This window comes from Lissotriton helveticus, chromosome 5_1 (genome assembly GCF_964261635.1).
Source record: "Lissotriton helveticus chromosome 5_1, aLisHel1.1, whole genome shotgun sequence".
NCBI classification, from domain to species: Eukaryota; Metazoa; Chordata; class Amphibia; order Caudata; family Salamandridae; genus Lissotriton; species Lissotriton helveticus.
In genome coordinates this window covers 1825755916-1825775979 of record NC_136065.1, presented here as the reverse complement: position 1 = coordinate 1825775979, position 20064 = coordinate 1825755916, and the positions used below count along the sequence as shown (strand labels likewise).

At 43.7% G+C, this 20064-nt stretch overlaps 1 protein-coding gene across 21 annotated transcripts in view; it reads right to left on the bottom strand.

The window, feature by feature from the left end:
• Positions 1–20064, bottom strand: part of HDAC5 (histone deacetylase 5) — a 1448645-nt gene that overhangs the window by 677613 nt on the left and 750968 nt on the right. For 13 of the 21 annotated variants that reach the window (XM_078645209.1, XM_078645212.1, XM_078645222.1 and 10 more), the window contains 2 exons: positions 10090–10234; positions 8084–8198 (listed from right to left, as the gene is read on the bottom strand). In XM_078645209.1, the coding sequence (XP_078501335.1) occupies positions 8084–8198; positions 10090–10234 (260 nt within the window). The remainder of the gene's footprint in view (positions 1–8083; positions 8199–10089; positions 10235–20064) is intronic. The other 8 variants (XM_078645215.1, XM_078645223.1, XM_078645216.1 and 5 more) reach the window with 2 other exon arrangements.

The following is a 20064-nucleotide window of genomic DNA, read 5'->3' as shown; positions in this document are numbered from 1 at the left end:
TTGAAAACAAAGGAATTAGTTCCTGAATGTCGAGAATCCTTTGCGAGGAGGGAATGCTTGACAGACAGTAGTGTCCAGTACCGCCCCTATGAACAGGTTGCGCTGAAAGGGCACCAGGTGAAACTTGGGCACGTTTATCGAAAAACCCAACGTGTACAACAGCTGAGTTGTCACCTGCAGATGATGAAGCACCTTCTCTGGCTACTCCGCTTTGATCAGCCAGTCGTCCAGATAGGGGAAAACTGGAATCCCCAACCACCTGAGATGGGCTGCCACCACTGCCATCACCTTGGTGAAGACTCGAGGTGCAGTAGTAAGTCCAAACGGGAGGACCGCAAACTGATAATGTTGCGACTCCACCGTGAAACGGAGATACTTCCTGCGCGACTTCAGGATCGGGATATGAAAGTACGCGTCCTGCAAGTCGATCGACACCATCCAGTCCTCTTGCTGCAGCACTTGAAGAACCTGCGCTGGGGTGAGCATCTTAAACTTTTCTTGCTTCAGAAAAAGATTCAAGATCCTGAGATCCAGGATTGGACGTAACCTGCCATCCTTCTTGGGTATCAGAAAATACCGGGAGTAGCATCCCTGACCCCTTTCCTGCTCTGGCACCACCTCTATTGCACCTTTTTTAAATAAAGCTAGAACTTCCTCCTGTAGAAGAAGAAGATGGTCTTCCGAGCAAACCCCTTGGCAAGAAGGGTAATTTGGAGGGAATTCCCGAAAGGGAAGAGCATACCCATTCTCCACAAGATTGAGAACCCAAAGGTCTGTAGTGACAGATTCCCAATCTTGTAAAAAATGATTAAGCCGACCCCCACAGGACCAACATGATCCAGAATGGCCGATCTAGGGCTGCTTTGCTGTGAGAGGTAGAGGAGGAGGAGGGCTGACGACCTCGTTGTCGACCTCTGTTCCTGCCTCTATATGAATTATATAGGGTGTTGCATGGAGGTGCATGTTGCAGCATCTATATGTGATTGTCACCATATTTGTGCCTGTGATATTCCGACTGACATATTCCGAATGCTGCTGCTGAGGCTGTCTGTATGTCCAAAAGGACGATCTTCCAAAGCCCCTGAACTTCCTATAAGAAGAGCCCCTAGGCTGTGTCTGCAGACCCAGAGACTTGAAATCTTTCGTAAGCTGCATCTGCCTTTTCCCAAAAAGTCCAGAACCATCAAATGGGAGGTCCAAAAGAGTTGCCTGGACATCCTGAGAGAATTCCGAAGACTTAAGCCAGGCACTCCTCCTAGATGCAACCGAAGATCCCATTATCCTGGCTACAGAGTCTGCTGTATCAAGGCCACTCTGGATCACCTGTCTTGCAGCCGCCTGAGTGTCAGACAAGACCTCATCAAAGTTCTTTCTGTCCTCCTTCGATAACTTTGGGGGCCAGTTGTTTAGCAGAATCCATTAAGGCATGGATGTACCTGCCCAAAAGGCAAGTGGCATTGGCGGACTTAAGAGCCATAGAAGCTGATGAAAACACCTTTTTAGCAGCCTGATCCAGTCTCTTAGACTCTCTGTCACCAGGAGTCTGTGGAAAAGCTCCAGCCGATCTCTTTGAGCAGGTGGCTTGAATACCTAAGCTCTCAGGTGCAGGATGTGAGGATAAAAACTCTGGATCTCCTGGAGCTGTCCTATATCTTCTGGCAACTGATCTTGAGACTGCCGGAGCCAAAAAGGGTTTTTGCAGAACCTCCAAAATTGGCTCAGTGATAGCGTCATTGAATGGAAGTAAAGGTTCAATTACTACAGAAGGAGAATGTAGTACCTCTGTCAGAATGTTGGATTTAAATTCCATTGTCGGAAGTTGTAAATCCAAAAGATCAGCAGCCTTACGAATCACAGTGTGGTAAGGAATCACATCGTTAGAGGGAACCTCTGAAGGAGGAGACAGTTGCCATTCAGGTGATAATTCCAAACCACTTGCCACTCTTAAATCTTCAAAAAAGTCCTCCGACACCTTCCTCTATCTCATCCTCCCTATATTGTTGCTCCTCCAGCAATCTTTGTGCATCCCGTCTGGACCTTATCTTCGGAGCCAACGGAGTCGTACACAAGTCCAACGGATTCGGAACCGGCGTCGAACCCGGATCCAGATGCACATTCAAAGTCGACCGAGGTCGAGCTGACGGCGCCGGAGATGGCGGAATCGACGTCGGTGCCGGTGTCGACGTCCTCGGTGCGAGAAATGCCAGGACGGAGACGCAGGAAGAAAAGGCATAAAGGGAGCTGGTGCATCTGCTTGAGGAACTCCCAAATTGAATGCCATGGGAACCGAAGGTGCACCAGAGGGGTACATTGCCCTCGCAAAGACACCATTCATGGCATTAAGATAATGCGATGGGTCTTGCCCTGGACAAGGAAAAGGAGGGTACTCGCCTGGAATACGCTACGGGCATAGGCATCACCGGACTCGGGCCTGCCGACGCAGACGGTGGATCCACTGGAGTTGATGACTCTTCAGGTACTGGTACCTCTTCTGCCAGAGCTGGAGAATGCTCCGGAGATGGAGAAGAAATCGGCACCGGTGAAGCCACAAGAGACATCGCTTTCTCTAGGGAAGGAGAAGGAGATATATAGTCCTCACGATGTCGATGGGCTTTCAAGGACGACGACTGAGCTGCTTCCTTTTCCGAACGGCATCGAGAGCCATGCCTCTTCTTCTTTTTATGCTTCTTGGATTTTGAAGCATGACCCGACATCGACTTCGAGTCCGACCTCGACCTAGATCTGGGCCTCGATCTCCTCCAGGCTCTCTTTTCCTTACGCATCTTCGCCATAAACAGCTTGGCCTCCCTTTCATTCAGAGCCTTCGGGTTCATTTTCCTGCAGGAAATACAATCCTCGACATCATGGTCCTATGATAAACACCATACGCAATCGTCGTGTGGATCCGTTATAGACATGTGTCCACCGCACTCCCTGCAGGGCTTGAATCCTGATTTTCTCGATGACATCTTCGAAAAGAGAAAACAAGAGAGAACAGGATACAATCTAGAAAACACAAAGTAGCAAACTACAGAGAGTCCCAAAAAAACGTTAGCGCTGACGGCACGGAAAAAAGGGAACTGACGTCATCACGCCGAGGAGGCTCTCTTATGGATCCACTCACATCAGCGAGGTTGAGAGCGAAGCCGTGCCTCTGTGACGTCGCCCGCATCCTCGTCGGCGTGGAGAGCTACAAAAGTTTCCGAATGCTGCTGCGCAGGGGATATTGACAAGGTGAGGATTCCAGTGGCAGATGTATCCATCAGAAAAGGAACATTTAGAATTAATGCAGGTGTTTGGAAATACATGCAAAGAGTGTGCAAAGCTGCATCACCAAGGACTTATTAAATATCCTGTAACTAGTAAAAGTTAATATGGACAATAGTAGTATTGAGAGGATGATACTGAGCAAGAGCAATTGCAGATGTTTCATGAATCGAAAGTTATTTTGTTGTCAGTTCTCGGGCCAATCGTAAGGACATCCAGCCACCGCATAAAACTTCCCAATTAGTGCGAGCTCCATCGGGACTATGGTGGTGTATATGTGCCTTAAGGCCTCCTTGCGTGTTCTTACGCCATGTAAGAGTGGTGTGGCTCACTGGTTAGAGGCGGCAGACCCGTAAGCAGAGGAAGGCCCGGGACCAGGGTTTGATTCCCGACGCGGCAGGGTCGTGGACCAGGGTCAGCGGGCTCGATAATTCTCGCCTCGGTGCCTACTCCAGTCAGGGACCACACTCGGCAACTCTGGGCATTAGCTTGCCTCATCTTCACAACGGCCCCCCAGACCGCCGGGGATGCTTGGTCGCACCTTAGAGATACCCCTTAGGGACCATCTCTCAGGGTGAGCCAGGACGGGTTCCCCAGCGGTCGAAGCGCGGAGATACTCCTCCGGGAGTTGATTCTAGCGCTATATAAACCTACAATTAAATTAATTAAATTAAATGTTGAATGAACATGGTTCTTAGATACAAAAACGTCTTGGGGACTGCAAACCCTGCATGTGTCAGTCAGCATTCCAAATTAGGAGGATACATAATGCCAGATGACCATAAAGCCTCAGAGTCATCCTCACCCACACCAGGATTAATATTGAAATATCGGGAACATATTCCGAATGTCCCAGACTCATAGCAGTGTAGGAAAGGAATAAACGCCACAGTGTCCAGGATTGCCCCAATGAACAGGATGCTTTATGTGGAGATCTCAACTCACTGATAGCGATTTCCAACAATGTCGGGAGTTCGGCCGTTGTCAGGACTATGACCAACTATGAAAAGCCTGCCTTCCATATCCAGTTGTAGAGAAACGGTATAATATGTACTACAGGCCTCCGAAGGTGGGCAACAAACACAGCCATCACTTTTGTGAACACCTGAGGTAAAGCAGAAGGAAAGTATGGCAAATTGAAGGCGGCCATGGCTTTTGAAAATACGTATGCCATGTTATATTATATTATGGAAATGTATAGAGCGCACTATCACTCAGGAGGGTACCCTAGCAATTCAAGGACACCATTCAGGCTCCTGGGTCTAGAAAGGATCTGAGCCAGTGTGAACATTTTTAATTTTTCTTTCTGCAGAAAAGCATTCAGCAGGCAGAGGTCCAAAATAGGCCTAACGCCCCCGTCCTTCATCGGAATGAGGAAGGAGCGCAAACAGCATCATTCTCCTTTCTCAGACTTAAACACTCCTTCAACATTCGTTCAAAAGCACCTTTGGAGAGTAAAAGATTGACATCCTGCATTTGGATTGCACATTGCTTCTCCAAAATGTGCTTTGTTGTGGGGGGGAAAAGTGGGGCCGGGGAGAAAAAATGAAGGGTAGGGTGTAGCTCTTTTGGACACTTGTCTGACATAATGAATCTACAGCCAGGGAGTAAAGGTTGGATCCTGCCTCCTACCAGCCTGGCAAGAGTCACTGAGGGCAAACAAAAGCAAATTCATAGCCACTGGCAGCAATGAAGGATGAACTGAAGGACTGCTGTTCCAGCTCACCTGTATTATTCCTGCCAGTGCCACATCCATGGCCTCAATAAATCTAGGCTGGCAGTTATGCAACCGGTTGGGCACTCTGGAATAGCCTCAGAATGTCCTTATTGCTAGTGTTAATAATATCAAGGATTGTGCTGTTGGGCCACTGTCTTTGGATCGTCCTCATGCCAAACCAACCTTTTCTCCAAAGAGCCCAGACACATCATAAGGGATATCCATTAGAGGTGCTTGCAGGTGACAAGAAATCCCAGTTGACCTTATACAGATGTGCCTTCTGAGTATGGCACTGGTGCCAAAAGCTCTCTGCCAATGAATTCAGTAGTGTCCAGGCTAGCCCTGAGTACATATTATGCTGCACCCTGGCCCTAATGCCCTTGTCTGGGCTAACAAGGCCCTAGGTTATCTTGGACTGATGCCTAGATCTCACTGGCGATGTCCCATAATGCATGTGGGCACCTGTCTAATAGTCACAGTGATTGCTCTAAGAGCGAGGCTAGTTGATAAAAGCATTATTACATTCTTTTTCTAAAAGCATGAGCTCATTTGGAATCCCTAGACACAGGATTGGTAGGAAAATAATTTTAATTCACCTTACTTGAACCCGAGCAATCAGGTTCTCGCTAGTGAATTGCTTGCTGCGATGGGTGGATATATCTAGGATTCACGCTTCCATTGTAGATACCCAATGTAGGGATAGCATGCGCCTCACAAATGGCTACAACCAAGAGCCATTAGAGAAGAGGTATGAATTGTGGTGGGAGGTCAGTGCCCTTTAATCCAATAAGATTAGTGGAATGAAATTTCCAAGAATTGTGTCTTGTGGTTCTCAATCGGCAATATTTGCCTTTTTTTGTTATTTCTTTTCAACATAGATATCACAACAAAGAACAAAAACAGCCAACACGTGTTTCCGGGACCGGTGAGATCACGTCGATCAGACTTCTGGAATAAAACTATAGGAACACATATCTGTGATTTTGCCTTGAAAAAGCCCCCAGCCCCCGCCCCCACTGGCCGAAACACGTGTCCAAATGAAAGTAAATTCTTCTTTTTCTTCTCTCTTGTATACTAAATTACTACAAGCAGAGCTATTGCTAATAGTTAAATCAGATAGGTTAGACAAGAGGTTGCTTCAGTTTGTATTCCCTTTATCCCCCTCCTCTTGGACCTTAAATAATCAGGGGGTACCTTAGCTAGGCCATGTGCCTCAGGGCCTCAGTAAAGGCGTTATTAAAGGCTGTAATGGCTCTGATCAAGTGAGCCCTGGTTTGAGAATCTGTTATAACATTTATTTTTACCTGAATGGTGGTCAACTGCAGTTCTAGGGTCTCAGAGCTGCCCTCCGAGATGTCACTGCACACAAGGCATTTTTTCTGCTGAAGTTTCATGTGGTGAGCCAAGCACTATTTCAGCTGATGTTTCCACCCTGCTGGCATGTTGCAAATCTAGATATAGTGTGAAATCAGTGTAATGAGGAGGGGAACAATCTATCTCCATCATCATACTTGTTCAGAATCCGAACCAGAATAAGAATGCAGTCTCTGATGGTAGTTGGGATAAGGCAGGGACCCTGAATTAGAGTCAAGCTGCATGGCAACTGGTTGAGCTGTAGTAAGTTTGTAGCCCAACATCGGTCTAGATCGGGGTCAAGGTATCAGATCAGCATCAGGTCTATTAGCACCAGTGGTGTTTGTTTCGGTGCAGCATTAACCAATGTGGACTTTGACACTGGTGTGGGGGTATGTTCTGGCATAGGTACAGAGCCAATAAAGGGTCTCCAGGTAGGAGACAGTATAGATGGGGAGATGGTGTTGGGGCAAACATGTAGGTGGTATTCTGCTAGAAGCCCTTGTAGCTCCATGGGGTCCAATGGCACGTCACAGAGAGCAGGAATCACACCAAAAATATACAGCATAGGTTGCTATGTCCTGCAGAGTGAACAACAGCCTCAGATACTTAGGGTATATTGGGACAACAAAGCAATCGATTCGGATTCTAAGGACATCAAATGATGTGGTTCTTATCTTGACAACCTAATACCTTCTTGTGGCATTTTGTGTGGGAGCATGGAGTTGAGCCCTGTTTAATCCTTCCTGTTTGTGCTTGCATTTTGATTACAATTTACCAGACGACTTTGAGCAGGAAGTAAAAGCTTTTCAGGAGCAGCCATGTGATAGGGACCCAGACCAGGTCTGCAAATTGAAGGGGAGCCTATGCTAAAAATGGAACCTCTTTCTGTCTTCAGCAACATAGAGTTTTGCCTCCCGGTTTCCGATCGCCTTCGGGTGCATGAGGGCACACTTATAGAATGGTTTGGAGCCCTGACCTGGTTTGGAGCCATAACCAGAGCCCAGGCACCAAAGACATACCTTGTACGGTCTGTGCCCAACATCTGCTTCTTTTTGCTGTCTTGCAACGACTAGAAGCCTGTCGTCTTCATCAGAAGACTGATAAAGTTGGAAGCAGAGCTCCAGGTCTGCTTTGGATGGTGCCTGATATCAGCGTAAAGGGGTTGGTATTCACTCCACCACTTATAGGGCGATATGGAGTCAAAGTGAAGCTGCATGTCCCACCTAGCGCTGCACAGAAACACTGCTAAGAAGAATCTCCAGATCCAGTCTAATGCTTGGAGTATCCATCAGAAGCTGTGGTTCCCTTTTGAAAAACACAGCAAGTAAGCAAGCGCTCAAGGTCACAAAGACAGATTTGTGAAACTTTGTCCGGTCTGAAAACAAATAGCAGGCTGTATGGTTCAATCTTACATGTCATCTAGCACAATAATCATTTTTTCTGTTCTAATAATCCACAATGTGCATACATACCCATGTACATTTATAATTATCGCTCTGGTTAGTAAGTCATACTTTATTCTAGTTCATAGACATATATGTTAATCTTTGACTGTTTGATGCAACTTCCAGAATAGAACCACGCCTCAATTAGGAGACTTTGACACGTTCCTTGACAGCGGTGGTAAATAACAGATACTCCAAGTCCTGCCAAGTTCGCGGATTACTAGGACCAGGAGAAAATGCCTGTCACTATTTACCAGAATGTGAGGTGATAAGAAATGGAATGATGAAGGTAGCTTACCAGCATTTGGGATGCTGAGGGATGGAATGGTTTAGGCTGCTCCCAGTTGGCTCCTTTGATTTACTGAGTAGAAACTCCTGAAGTTTTAACTTCACTTCTGTACTGGCAATGGCACCTGTATGCACCACAAACATGCACAAAAGAATAAAACAGTAGAATACAATCAGAGAAACGATTAAAACTGGCAATAATGCATGTATATACTGGTATTTATTTAGTGAAACCTAGCTAGGAAGCAACGGAGCACTGTACATTCCATGGTGGTTTGGGAGATGATTTACAAGATTGTGTACATCAAGTGCCTGAGGCAGAAAGCCACAAAAACAACAGTACAGCTATTCTAAAATTGCTGCTTACCCTGCAGTTAGAGGCAAAAATGAGAGAGGTAGCTTATGGAATGCAATGCTATTCATGCTGACTTTCCTCTGTCCAATTAGGGGAACTTTATGTGCCATGCTTAGGCAGATTAACATGGAGGGATACAGTGTCGCATTACAAATAATAGTGTCTGCACCAAAAATGTTAGGGATTTACTAGTATTAAGTAAACGTGCCTTCAAGGGATTTAATTAGCTACTCTTAGTCAAATTCTATACAAGAAAATCACTCATACATTAAGCCCCTACTAGTAGAGTAACCATTGAAAAATCAAAATCATCAATGAGGTTGTTCATAACATAGGTATTCAATGGCAGAAGATTAGATGGTCTACGAATAGGTTCCTAAGGATATCTAAACTATAGCGGAAGAGCAATAGTCTCGATCCGATGTAAAAAGTTGCGACAAGCACCAATTAGATTAAATCTATTACGGAAGAGCGGTAGTCTCTATCCGAATTGTGGAGTTGACTGGGCACCACTCAGTAAAATCGAGTTTGTGCCAAGTGAGTCGTAATCTCACATGCGCATCCCGCTTTCAAAAAAGGTTGCATGCTGCAACTTTTTAAATCAGAGAGAGACTATTGCTCTTCCGCTATAGTTTAGATATCCATAGGAACATATTTGTAGACCCTCTAATCTTCTGCTATTGAATACCTATGTTATGAATAACCTCATTGATGTTTTTGATTTTTCAATGTATAAACTACTAGTAGAGGCTTAATGTATGAGTGATTTTCTTGGATAGAATTTGACTAAGAGTAGCTAATTAAATCCCCTGAAGGCACCTTTACTTACTATTAATCTATCGGCCCAAGCATCCAAGGGTATATTGGTTTTCCCACTTCTCTGTTACTAGGGATTTACTAGTGGCAGTGAAGATCCTGCAGCCCACTTGGACACGTTATTTCTATTTTCCCAAACACGTCATATAGATACTCCTAAAAATGTTAAAGACAAGGCCCTCTAAGACAAAACATTACACTGGACATCCAGTTCCAAACCCAATATCCATGCATATGCATGCTAAAAAGAGATGTACACTCCCCCACCTTACATGTACGGGTCTCACACTATACTCTACACAGCTTTGCTCCTAAACAATGCAGAAATCATTTCAGAGCCAGTGTTCATTACTGTGAGGTCTATAGGTCCCATTATGGATATTCCAGAAAGTCCGGGCCTCTTAGAGACTTAATTAGACTGTACCATTGGCAAAGGCGTGTATCCCTATCAGATCCTTTGGAATTCTCTTAGAGTAGGAATAGATCTACCAGGGATGTCATCAGGTTTTGCTGCACCCACTGCTTGCCAGTGGTCCAATTTCACATCCTAAGTATGTATGTATAGTACACTTATATAGCGCGAAAACTGTCACCCTACGGGTATCCTGGCGCTTTAGACTTGGTGATGATCAGCACGTTACCAGCCCCTAGTTGGCAGAGAACAAATCTAAGAACAAATCTTCCATTAAGAGGCGTCAAAAGTAAAGGATTCATCCATATATTACCAATCTCTGCCATAATCATGCATGCCATAAACATATTCTACAAACCAACATGGTCAGAAAGGTGTGAAATTAGGCTCTACTACAGCTCCTTAACCACACACTCTCCAATACAGTTCTTACTCTCTTTGCTCTTCTCCTTGTTCCGCAAGATGAGGAGTTGCTGCTCAAGCCGCTGTTTCTCCAGCTCCTCCTGCCGTTGCTGTTCCCGCTTTCGTTGCTGCTCCAGCTCCTGTTGCCTCTTTGCTGCTAATATTTCTTGCTGCTGCTGCCATAGAGACAGTATCACTTTAGTACAGTCAGGGATACTGGGCCGTGCTTTCCCTCCCACCCATCTGGTGCCAAGTCACTGGATGCCAAAGAAAAGCTGGGCAAAGCTGAAGGTTGTCACAGAAATGTGCAAATCACAAGACTCCAGGTCCTTGTCAGACACAACACAGTTACACAATACTCTATGTAACACGCATAAGACATGCAGTACAGCTAACTAATACTTTGCTATGATCAAGAATCAACATGTACTCATCACAAAAAACGTTTCAGAATCGAGGAATATTAAAGAATTAACAGTATTTTCCCCACAGACAATTTCACACCATGCAGCCATCTTATACCCCGTTTTGTAGGGTGTGTAGTATGTTCCAGTAAGTTAACTTATCTAGTAGAATGTAGTGTGAAAAACGACTGTGGGCGCTGAGAAAAATAGTCAATGCAGTAGTTTTGTGTGGAAACATATTCCTAAGTCTTCAATAAATAAATATGAACGCCACCCTGCATATTTTCAGTGGCGAAAGACAGTCCTCCCCACTAGTAAGAAAGTTGAAAGTACAGTGTGTAGAATTGTCTGAAGGAGCTTAATCACAAGGAGGTAAGGGGAAACCAGTGCAATAAAGATGATTCTGAGGGTGTGGAAGTTATGCGCATTGTTATGAAAGGATGATGAACAAAAAAAAGGTTCTATAGCACGGCATAATAAGTGTTTGATGTGGCAGTATGAGAACTTCTTAGAATTGTCTACCTATCAAAGCCTGATGTGATCAATGCAAGAAGGTAGGCCATTATGGAGGGCTTGTAAAAACAAGTGTAGAAGAGAGAAAGGGAGCGTGAATGCAGTGCAAGCAGAGGAGAACTGCAGAGCTGAAGGTGATGAAGATGTTGGGGTAGTGTGTGATGAGTCAGAAGAATGAGATGAACAGGGTGCTGAGCTTTTTCACCCACCGATTGTAATACGTTATATGGAGACAAGATAAACGTGGGCGGATCTGTGTTCTTATATATTAAAAGATGTAGACACGTACAATAGAGTTAATGATGCAGAGATGAAAAAGACACATGTTAAACGAGAAGGATATGGAGGGGTGAGGCTGCAGATCATCAGTTATTTTTTCCCCTAAATTGGAGTAAAAAGTTAGAAAACCCTAGAAGTACTGCATATGGCCAAAAAGAGCAAAATGCTGTGGAAGCTGACAAAAATGCATGGAGTGGGAATAGTACTGGATTTCAATTTTCCTGCAAAGGTGCTAGTGATCACGGGGACTGATACAGATAAATGGAGGGAACAGATTCCAGAAATATTAAGAAATAACATGACATTGTATTAATTAGAACGTTGGAAATACTCAAAAACCATCCTGCCCGTTGGCATCATGAAATGTAGGTGTATGTACTGTGGAAGATGTGGAATATTTGGAGCATATGTTGTCCGGAAAGGGTATCATGACCAAGGTGACATAGGTGGAGGATACTGAGAACGCACCTAGACCAAAGAACAAAGATCAGTTGTAATCATTTCTTGGACTGGCATAAGATTGTGCCAAATCTATGGATAATTTTGAGGTGAGGTACTAAAGCTGCGAATTTTGCTTGCCCACACAAGATGACGGATTCTCGTCCAACGCCTCCAGCCTGAAATAAGGCTACTGCTGGCAACTGGGAGACGTTCTGGGTGACTGGGGGAGAAGAAGTGGCCACTTGTGAGTACTGCGCAGAAGCTTTCATAGTTAGGCCAGGCACGTGTGGAACAGAACTATTTTTTTTTTTAACAACATGTATCATTCCAGTGATCGATCCAGTGTGTGTTGTCTTAGCCTTGTTTTAATTATAAAATACTTTCCGGTTTCATTAAGTTGATCGCTGAACTTTTCTGAGTGGTTTCTTGACTCAAGTGCTGTACAGGTATTGTTAACTCTTAACACACAAGCCAATGTAAGTTGCCTTTTATCTTGGTCCTGCGCTACAAAGGGGCTGGTGAGGAGGATATAGAAACAGTGTTTGCCCAACAAGAGGTAGTTATACACAGCAGAGGGAGGATTTGGGCAACCTGCCTTCCTACATAGCGCAAATAGGATTGGAGCTTACGTGATGCATATGAAGGATGGGCATGGAAGGTTTATAGCATTTGCATGTAGAACATTCAAGGGAGACAACAGTAATTATTCAGTCATCTAGGCAGCAGCATTAGCATCTCAGTGGGGAATTCAACATTTTAGAATGGATACATGGAGCACTGCATTTGAACTATGAATTACATATTGACCATTAACTAAAAGGGGCAAGCAGAGCACAACTAGGCATAGAAAAATAGATGTACTGTTTTTAGGAGTATATTATTGTTATCAGCTTTGCTCTGGATATAAAAATGTAACCGCTGACTGTCTAGGTTACTTGCAAAAAAGAATGAAGCAGAATGGGATGAAGAGTGGATGGTAGTGAACGCAGGTGAGCTGCGTGCTCCGGGGAATGTCTGAGGGCTTTTGGAGAGGTGGTGCAGAGGATTTGGTGAGTTTTGAAGAGCAAAGCAATGGATTCCTAAAGGTTCACTCAAACGTGTGGAAAAGGGAGTGCTGTAGTTACCTATAACTTAGTTTTGTCAGTTATCAGCTTAGGATGGAACTGTGGGAAGGGCAGAGTAATTGGTGGTTCCGGTTACGCTCAGGAGAAAATTGAAGGAGTTGTTGCATAAGGAAACAGGAGAAAGTATACTATAAAATGGAAGGCAAAGGTCACCTTTTAGTGGTCTTGCATGAACAGGAAAAATCAGAGGCGCTGGCAGTGGCAAATTGCAGGCACGGACAACGATGATTGTACTAATCGTGTTTCCAAAGGGTGCTTGGCAAAAGTGGAGTATGGACACTAGCGGTACAGATCATGGTCCATCTTAGTAATAGTAAGTAAAGTCTTTTATTGTATAGTTAATAAAAACCATTAAAAAAAGTAAAAATACGTTGGTTAATATGCGTGCAAAATTTAAATATAAAAACACTGATAAAATATATATTGGGGAAATTATCACTGAAATACATAATCCGACATTGTGTTAGTTCCTGAGCATAAAATGTCACTTTTTCACAGACTTAATCTCAATTTAAATAGATCCCATATCTGGCTTCTTGAGTGATTGTGGGTACAAAGTTCTTATTGCTTCTTTTTGTTACCTCATAATCTTCTTACATGATTGCACATATCGAGATCTTATAGCTTCGTTAAGTTACAGAGTTGTCAGAATTTTTCACAGCTCTACCTTGACACTTCTTTTTGTTCTCGAACTTCTGAACAAACTTAACTGATCTACAGATTAATTGTGGGTCTGCTGTACACAGGACTTGTATAATGGCTGAGCGAAAAGTACGTATTCCATGTTCATTATACTTTGCCTTTAACCAGTGACGACGTTCCTGGTCCAGTGCTGGACAAATGCAAAATAGGAGGATGAGATCTTGTTTGGCGGCCCCGCATAATTCACACTCCTTGGAGTCTAATTTTCTCCAATCTGGTTGATCTGCATTTGTTGGCAGGTTACCCATCCTTAAGCTGAGTTATTTCAGTTTGACATATGGTGAGAAGGAGAAGCCGAGGTAGGGTGCAGGTTTGGACGTGTTATAGGATTGAATTATCATCCAGGCATGAGCACGGTGACTAAGTGTAGACTTGTCGTTGATCAACGAGTGCCTGTTTGCCGCCTTTTTGACAACTTGCTTGAATGAAGGTACGGGGAGTTTAGTTTGCCATAATGAAGCGAGTTCAGTAGTGGCGAGAGATGATTTCACAAACTTGGTGTACTGGGAGTTGGGACTGTTTTGCATGGCCTCCCACGTGGCAGAGTTGATTTCTGTTTCCCTGTGCATCCAGACGTTATACCAGAATTTAATGGTCACGTATTTTTTTTGCAGTTCTTGGGATTGTAGACCAAACTCGAGTCGGACCTGTGCCGGAGAGGCATTACCCGGTAAACTGAATAACCGCTTGTAGACTCTAGTTTGGATTTTGTCTAAAAGCTGTGCACTTCTCCCATGATGTAACACACTGCCGTAGGCTATAGTGGGGAGAAGCTTGACTTTGATAACTGTCAGAAGTGGAGTAAACAAGGGGCCTTTTAGCTTCTTGGAAATACTATTGAATGCATGTAACAGGGCCATTCCCTTTTTTTGATAGCATCGAAATGCTGGGAAAAGTTAAGGCGTCTGTCCAGTTGTATTCCCAAGTACTTATAGCTATCCACTACTTCCAGTTTCTTCTTGTCTAGGAAAAAAAGCGGTGGTGCTTTGCATTGACGAGTTATTACCATGATCTTTGTTTTTTGGGTGTTTATTTCGAGAAGGTTCAGCCTGGTGTATTCAGCCAGTTCATATAGGAGGCGTTGCAGACCTATTTTTGTCTGACTAAGGAGCACCACATCGTCGGCATAGGAAAGATGTATCAGCCGTAAGGTTCCTAGCCGCGGTGGGTGGCCGTTGATCCCACCAAGCCTTGTGGTTAGGTCTGCCATGAACAGGTTGAAGAGATGGGGGGCCAGTACGCAGCCTTGTTTCAATCCATTATGTGTACAGATCTTCCGTGTTAGGCGATGCCCATTGGCGATCTTTACCTGCATCCAGGTGTCTGTGTATAAGTCCATTATTGGATTTAAAATTGTGTCCGGCAGGCCCTGCTGCTTTAATTTGAACCAGAGTAGTTGACGGCTGACACGGTCAAAGGCCGCCTTAAAATCAACAAAGCAGGAGTAGAGTGCTTGCTGGCTTTGAATACTATTTTCGGCGAATATACTTATTGCCATGGCGTTAGCCATTGTGCCGGTACCCCTGCGAAACCCTGTCTGATTTGCCGGAATCTTCTTATTTTCTTCTGACCATTGTATAAGGTCAATCAACACCAGGGATGCGTAGTACTTTGCTTCGGCGTCGATAAGTGCAATCAGACGGTAGTTAGCTGGGTTTTTGCAGTCTCCTCCTTTGTAGATGGGATTTATGATCGCCCCTCTTCAGCTTTCTGGGAGCCGACCTGTGTTGCTTATTGATTTGAATAAGGTATTTAACTTGCCTGCCCAATATTGGGGGTCTTCCTTGTAGATAGCCTGGGGGACCCCATTCGGTCCCGGAGCACTATAATTATTTTTAGTGTTTCTGTTTCAGCGTATGAACTGGATGTTTTATCTCTCCGTTGTTGGTTGCTGCTCAGATTGTTTGATTGTGCCAAGACGGAAGCCTTCGAGTTCACTACGTTTAATGTGTTGTGAGCTGTTGTTATGGACGACGATGGTGAGTTTACTGAAAACGTTTCAAGTAGATGATTGACCCATACCTGTTCCGTGTCACAGGTCGTGTTTATTGTTTGTACTGATCTATTTAAAGCATTTACCTGTGACCAGAATGCTTTAGAATCAGATTTCTTTATGTTGTATAACAATTTTGTCCAGAAATCAGTAACTCTGATTTTTTTTTCCGGCCAGATTTGTTTCTTGTATTGTTCCCTTATTGATCAGATTGTTTGCCAAACGCACAAATTTGCACTATGACCCTTTGCTTGTCTCATTGACTGCCGCAGACACCTTCTTAAGGACAGTATGGTCTTGCTGGGCTTACCATGCGCCTTTTGATTGAGGTTCATGCTACTGTTGGCTCAGGTGTTTGGTAGCTTATTTAAAAAGGCTGTCCATGTTTCTGCACACAATACGTTGTCATTGTTTATTGTTTGCAGTAGGTGCTTTGCTTGCTGTGCTATTTGCGGTATTGATTTACTCGTCCACCTTATTCTCTTCAGGTTGGTTGTTGATATTTCCCCAGCTAATAATCAGGCTTTTAAGTGTTTGGGTGGTGACAGGTGGATTACGATGTGTTGCATTGAATGATCACTGTCTGCCGAACATAGAATTTGGAAGTTATCAATTAACCCCAGCAAAGGGAGCGAGACGATGGTATAATCCAGGGTTGAACTTGTACAGGGGCCTATATAGGTTTTGGAAGAGGGTCTATCCTGTTTGATTCTTCCATTGAGTACTCGCAACCCATGATTTTCCAGGGCCCACATCAAGTGTCTTCCCACTTGATCGGCCTTCTTGGCGAGCGGGATCTCCTGTGTTTCAACCGCCCAGAATTCATTGGCGGTGATGATATTGTCTTCTTCTTCTGGGTCCATCGTAGTAGGTAAACATGCTATAGCAATAATGACCGGAGGTGAACTTTATGAAGGAAGTGAAGCTGAAAAAAGTAACTGATATTTGTAGGGAGGTGTTTATGAGGGGAGGTTGTCCGGAAGTGTTAATTACAGATACTGCTCTTCAGTTTCTTTGGAAGAATTTGAGACACTTGAGATAAAAAAACATGGGGTAGTCCATCATAAGTCCGCATTTTATCACCTGGGAGAAAATGGCTTAGTTAAAAGATTTAACATGGTGGTGAATGAGTGTGTGCAGTGATGTGTGTAATAATTTGTTGTGGAAAGCGAAAGTAAGTTACATGTTGTGGAGTTATAGGACCACACCTCACTCTGTTAACGGAGAATCACCATTCAATTTCTTAAGAGATCGAACTCTTGGGGCTAGGGTGTGACCAGGATGGATGGCTATGTGCTGCGGTACCAGATTACGGAGCATTAAGTAAGAACGCAATAAAAGTAGTACAAACTTCGATATGCAATGAGATTTGAGGCTGGCAGCAGAAGATTTAAGGTAGGCGAGTTGCTGTGTGGAGCTGGGTGAAATGAGTAAGAAAGTAATGTCATTTTTTCTTAATGCATGATAGTTCTGAACGTTTCCAACAAGATGATTGTAGAAGACGGAAGAGAAATTTGAAATAAGTGCAGAATGGCTCTTTGTAATGTGAGAGAAGATTTGTCTGAGTTACGTGATGATCAAGAGATTGCAGGATTGGGAGGCTTCCAAACAAATTGGCAAAGTGAGGAAAAGTCCAAGGAGATTTAAATATTTTATAAAGCATCTCACATCACAATTTTCTTTTCATAAATGTTTTGCCTGTTCTCATACTATGCATATAAGGTAATATTTTATGCTTCATATAAAGGTTATTTCATTACTGTTGAATATATATTGAGTGCACATGTACACAGGCCTGTTCTCTTAAACATATAGAATGGTCGCCTTTACTATGCTTCCGAGGTACGTTAAGTGCATTTTCAGTGGGAAGGGGGTGTGTTATGTTCTTTTATGAAGCAGCTATTTGAATGTAAAATCACTATCTGGGAATAAGAACGTTTCTTAAGGCAGAGAGGGGAAAAAACCGGGGGGTCAGAGAAGGTATAGCCACTGTCATGTTTTTGTGTGCAACTATTCCTATTTCTTCTAAAAGTCATTATGAACAACAACTTCCTTTCAGATTGCATCCCAGAATCGAGGTATGCATACGTTTTTAGCTTTAGCAAAAGCTTAGAAACATGTCAAAATGTAAAGACAGACCTTCTTAAACACTACTACCAGACGAAGGTACATACCTCACAAAGGTGCCCAACAATCACAAACAGGTGAGGTTCTACTGATTTGTGATTCCTTGGTATAATGCCCCTGATTTTCTAAAGTAATAGGATCGGAGTATAATTTAGGACAAAGAAACTCAATGATATGGCAAGTACATTCATTGTAATGTGCAATAAGAAACTCAAATGTTCGCTTGCAATCAATGCACCTAAAGAGTGATCGATCAACTCTCATATGAAAAAGGTACTTCTGATACCTGTTCTACACCATGGAATTTTCAATAAATTCACAATCACTGAATATTGGCACCTATGTGCAGGATTCCATAAATGATTTACAAAGGAAACATAATTGTTAACATACACCTATATAAAGGCTCATTTTTAAAGACAACCAATTAAATAAAAGAACTTAGACTTTAGGAGGAGACTGGGCCATCCTTGTACCAAATGCCTCTGTGTATACTTTTTTTAAACCATTGGGACCTCAGCAACACGTCATGTTCCCTGGCACCTTAAGGAATCAATTAGAAAGCCCCCGAATGGTGGCTGACCACTGTAATTGACAACTGAGCTGAACAACTTAATGCCTTAGAAGACAGCACAAAAGGCCTTGCTGCTATACATGTCATGATGGGCGTAAGACGGAATGCCCCACGGGCAGAGACTGGAGGTAGGTCCACGTAGTCCACCATGATATCTATCATAAAAGAAAACATGCTGGTTAGCCTTACGATTCTTTACCCAAGAATTGAGGAGTGACACAGATATAAATTAGCAAACTCTTGCTCGCATATGAATTCTAAAATTGCAGTAATTCAACAAGATGTCAAGAATTGAATTTCAAGAACAGAGTTGGCACAACCGAGGCATTTAGGACTCAGGATGAACCGGACATGCGAGAAATGGAAGACCATCTGGAAACCAACCTACAGAAAATGGGTTACATCAATAACAGATCTTGCACCTAAACCTCAGATGCCTGGCTGAAGGTGCTTAAAGGCCTTTGTATTGGGCATGTTCTCATCCCAGTTAGAAGATAATCGCAAAGAAATCAGATTGGAGAGGGTTTACAATGCGTCATCTTAGTCAAATTCCGTAGCTATTCTGTGCTGGAGGTACTACAAACTACAAGGAATGCAGATGTGGTGAACTTCCAGGACTTTTCCTGTTTTATATTCCAGGACATCTCTTAGATAACTTTTACATGAAGAATCTCGTTTAGACAAATTAAGAAGCTCCATGTGGAGAAGATATGTTCCAGATGGATGCATCCTTTTGAACAAATGTTTACATATTGAGACCTATTTCACCACAGGTCCGACAGAGTGCAAGGAGCAAAAATACTTGGCCTACTCCTTGAGGATGAACTAAGTAAAGGTTCCGGAGAAGGGTCAAGGGTACCCCAGGGACCGTGAGCTCACACTGAGGCTAGTCGATGGCAGAATCAGACACAGCGCAGAGGTGGAAGCCACTGCAAAGATACTATGAGGTATGCTAAACATCACTAGAGTCCTGTGAGAAGCCAGCACTCCGAGTGGATGGAGACTTCTGAAATCCTCATGGAACCTGTGGGAACAGAAAGCCACCTCGATCATAACTATATGACTAAAAGCGGATGCTGCCTCTCATGGCAGGAAGGTGCTGACTTCACTAACATTGAGGCAGCTCATGTGTATTACAAAGTGATGAATCTGTTATGAGGGGAGGAGACTGGGAGGGTACCTTGCATGTACTCAAACTACTGTAGGTACCATTGCTCATAAATGGGCTTGCGGGCCTGGATCAGAAGCAGAAAACATTGTGAGGTCTCCCAGATTGTGGTGGGTTTGTTGACGTTATATTGGATGTTGTATATCCAGAATTGGCAGAATAGATTACACAAACCGGTGGTGGATGGGGGGCTAGGTAACAATCAGAATCAGGCCTTTTTGGCTAAATCTACAGACAAAAGATGTAGTGATTGTGCGGAATGCATGATTTATAGTCCCTTAAGCGGGAGAGTGATACTTGAGGGATGTATGTGACAGGGCAGTTGACGAGGTCCTCCCTTGTGCATAATCCTGGACAAAGAAAAAGTTGATTTATTTATTAATAGGCTTAACTCCTTGGTGAAGATAGGACCTGGTCTGGAGAGTCTTACTGTTGAACATCCAGCTGTTGTGTGCATGCAGGAGACGCATTTACAGCAGTGAAAGCACACTGGTATAATGTGTAAAGCATCTTAGAGAGTTACTATGCCTTGGCCCACGCTAAACCTACAGAGTTGCCATTTTCCTAACAAGGGCTCTTCCTTTGTAGTTGACTGATAGCACCCACATGTAAGAGGGTAATGGGTCACAATTGCTAAGTTATTCGCTGAGATAGTGACTTCTAGACTGAAGTGATGCTACC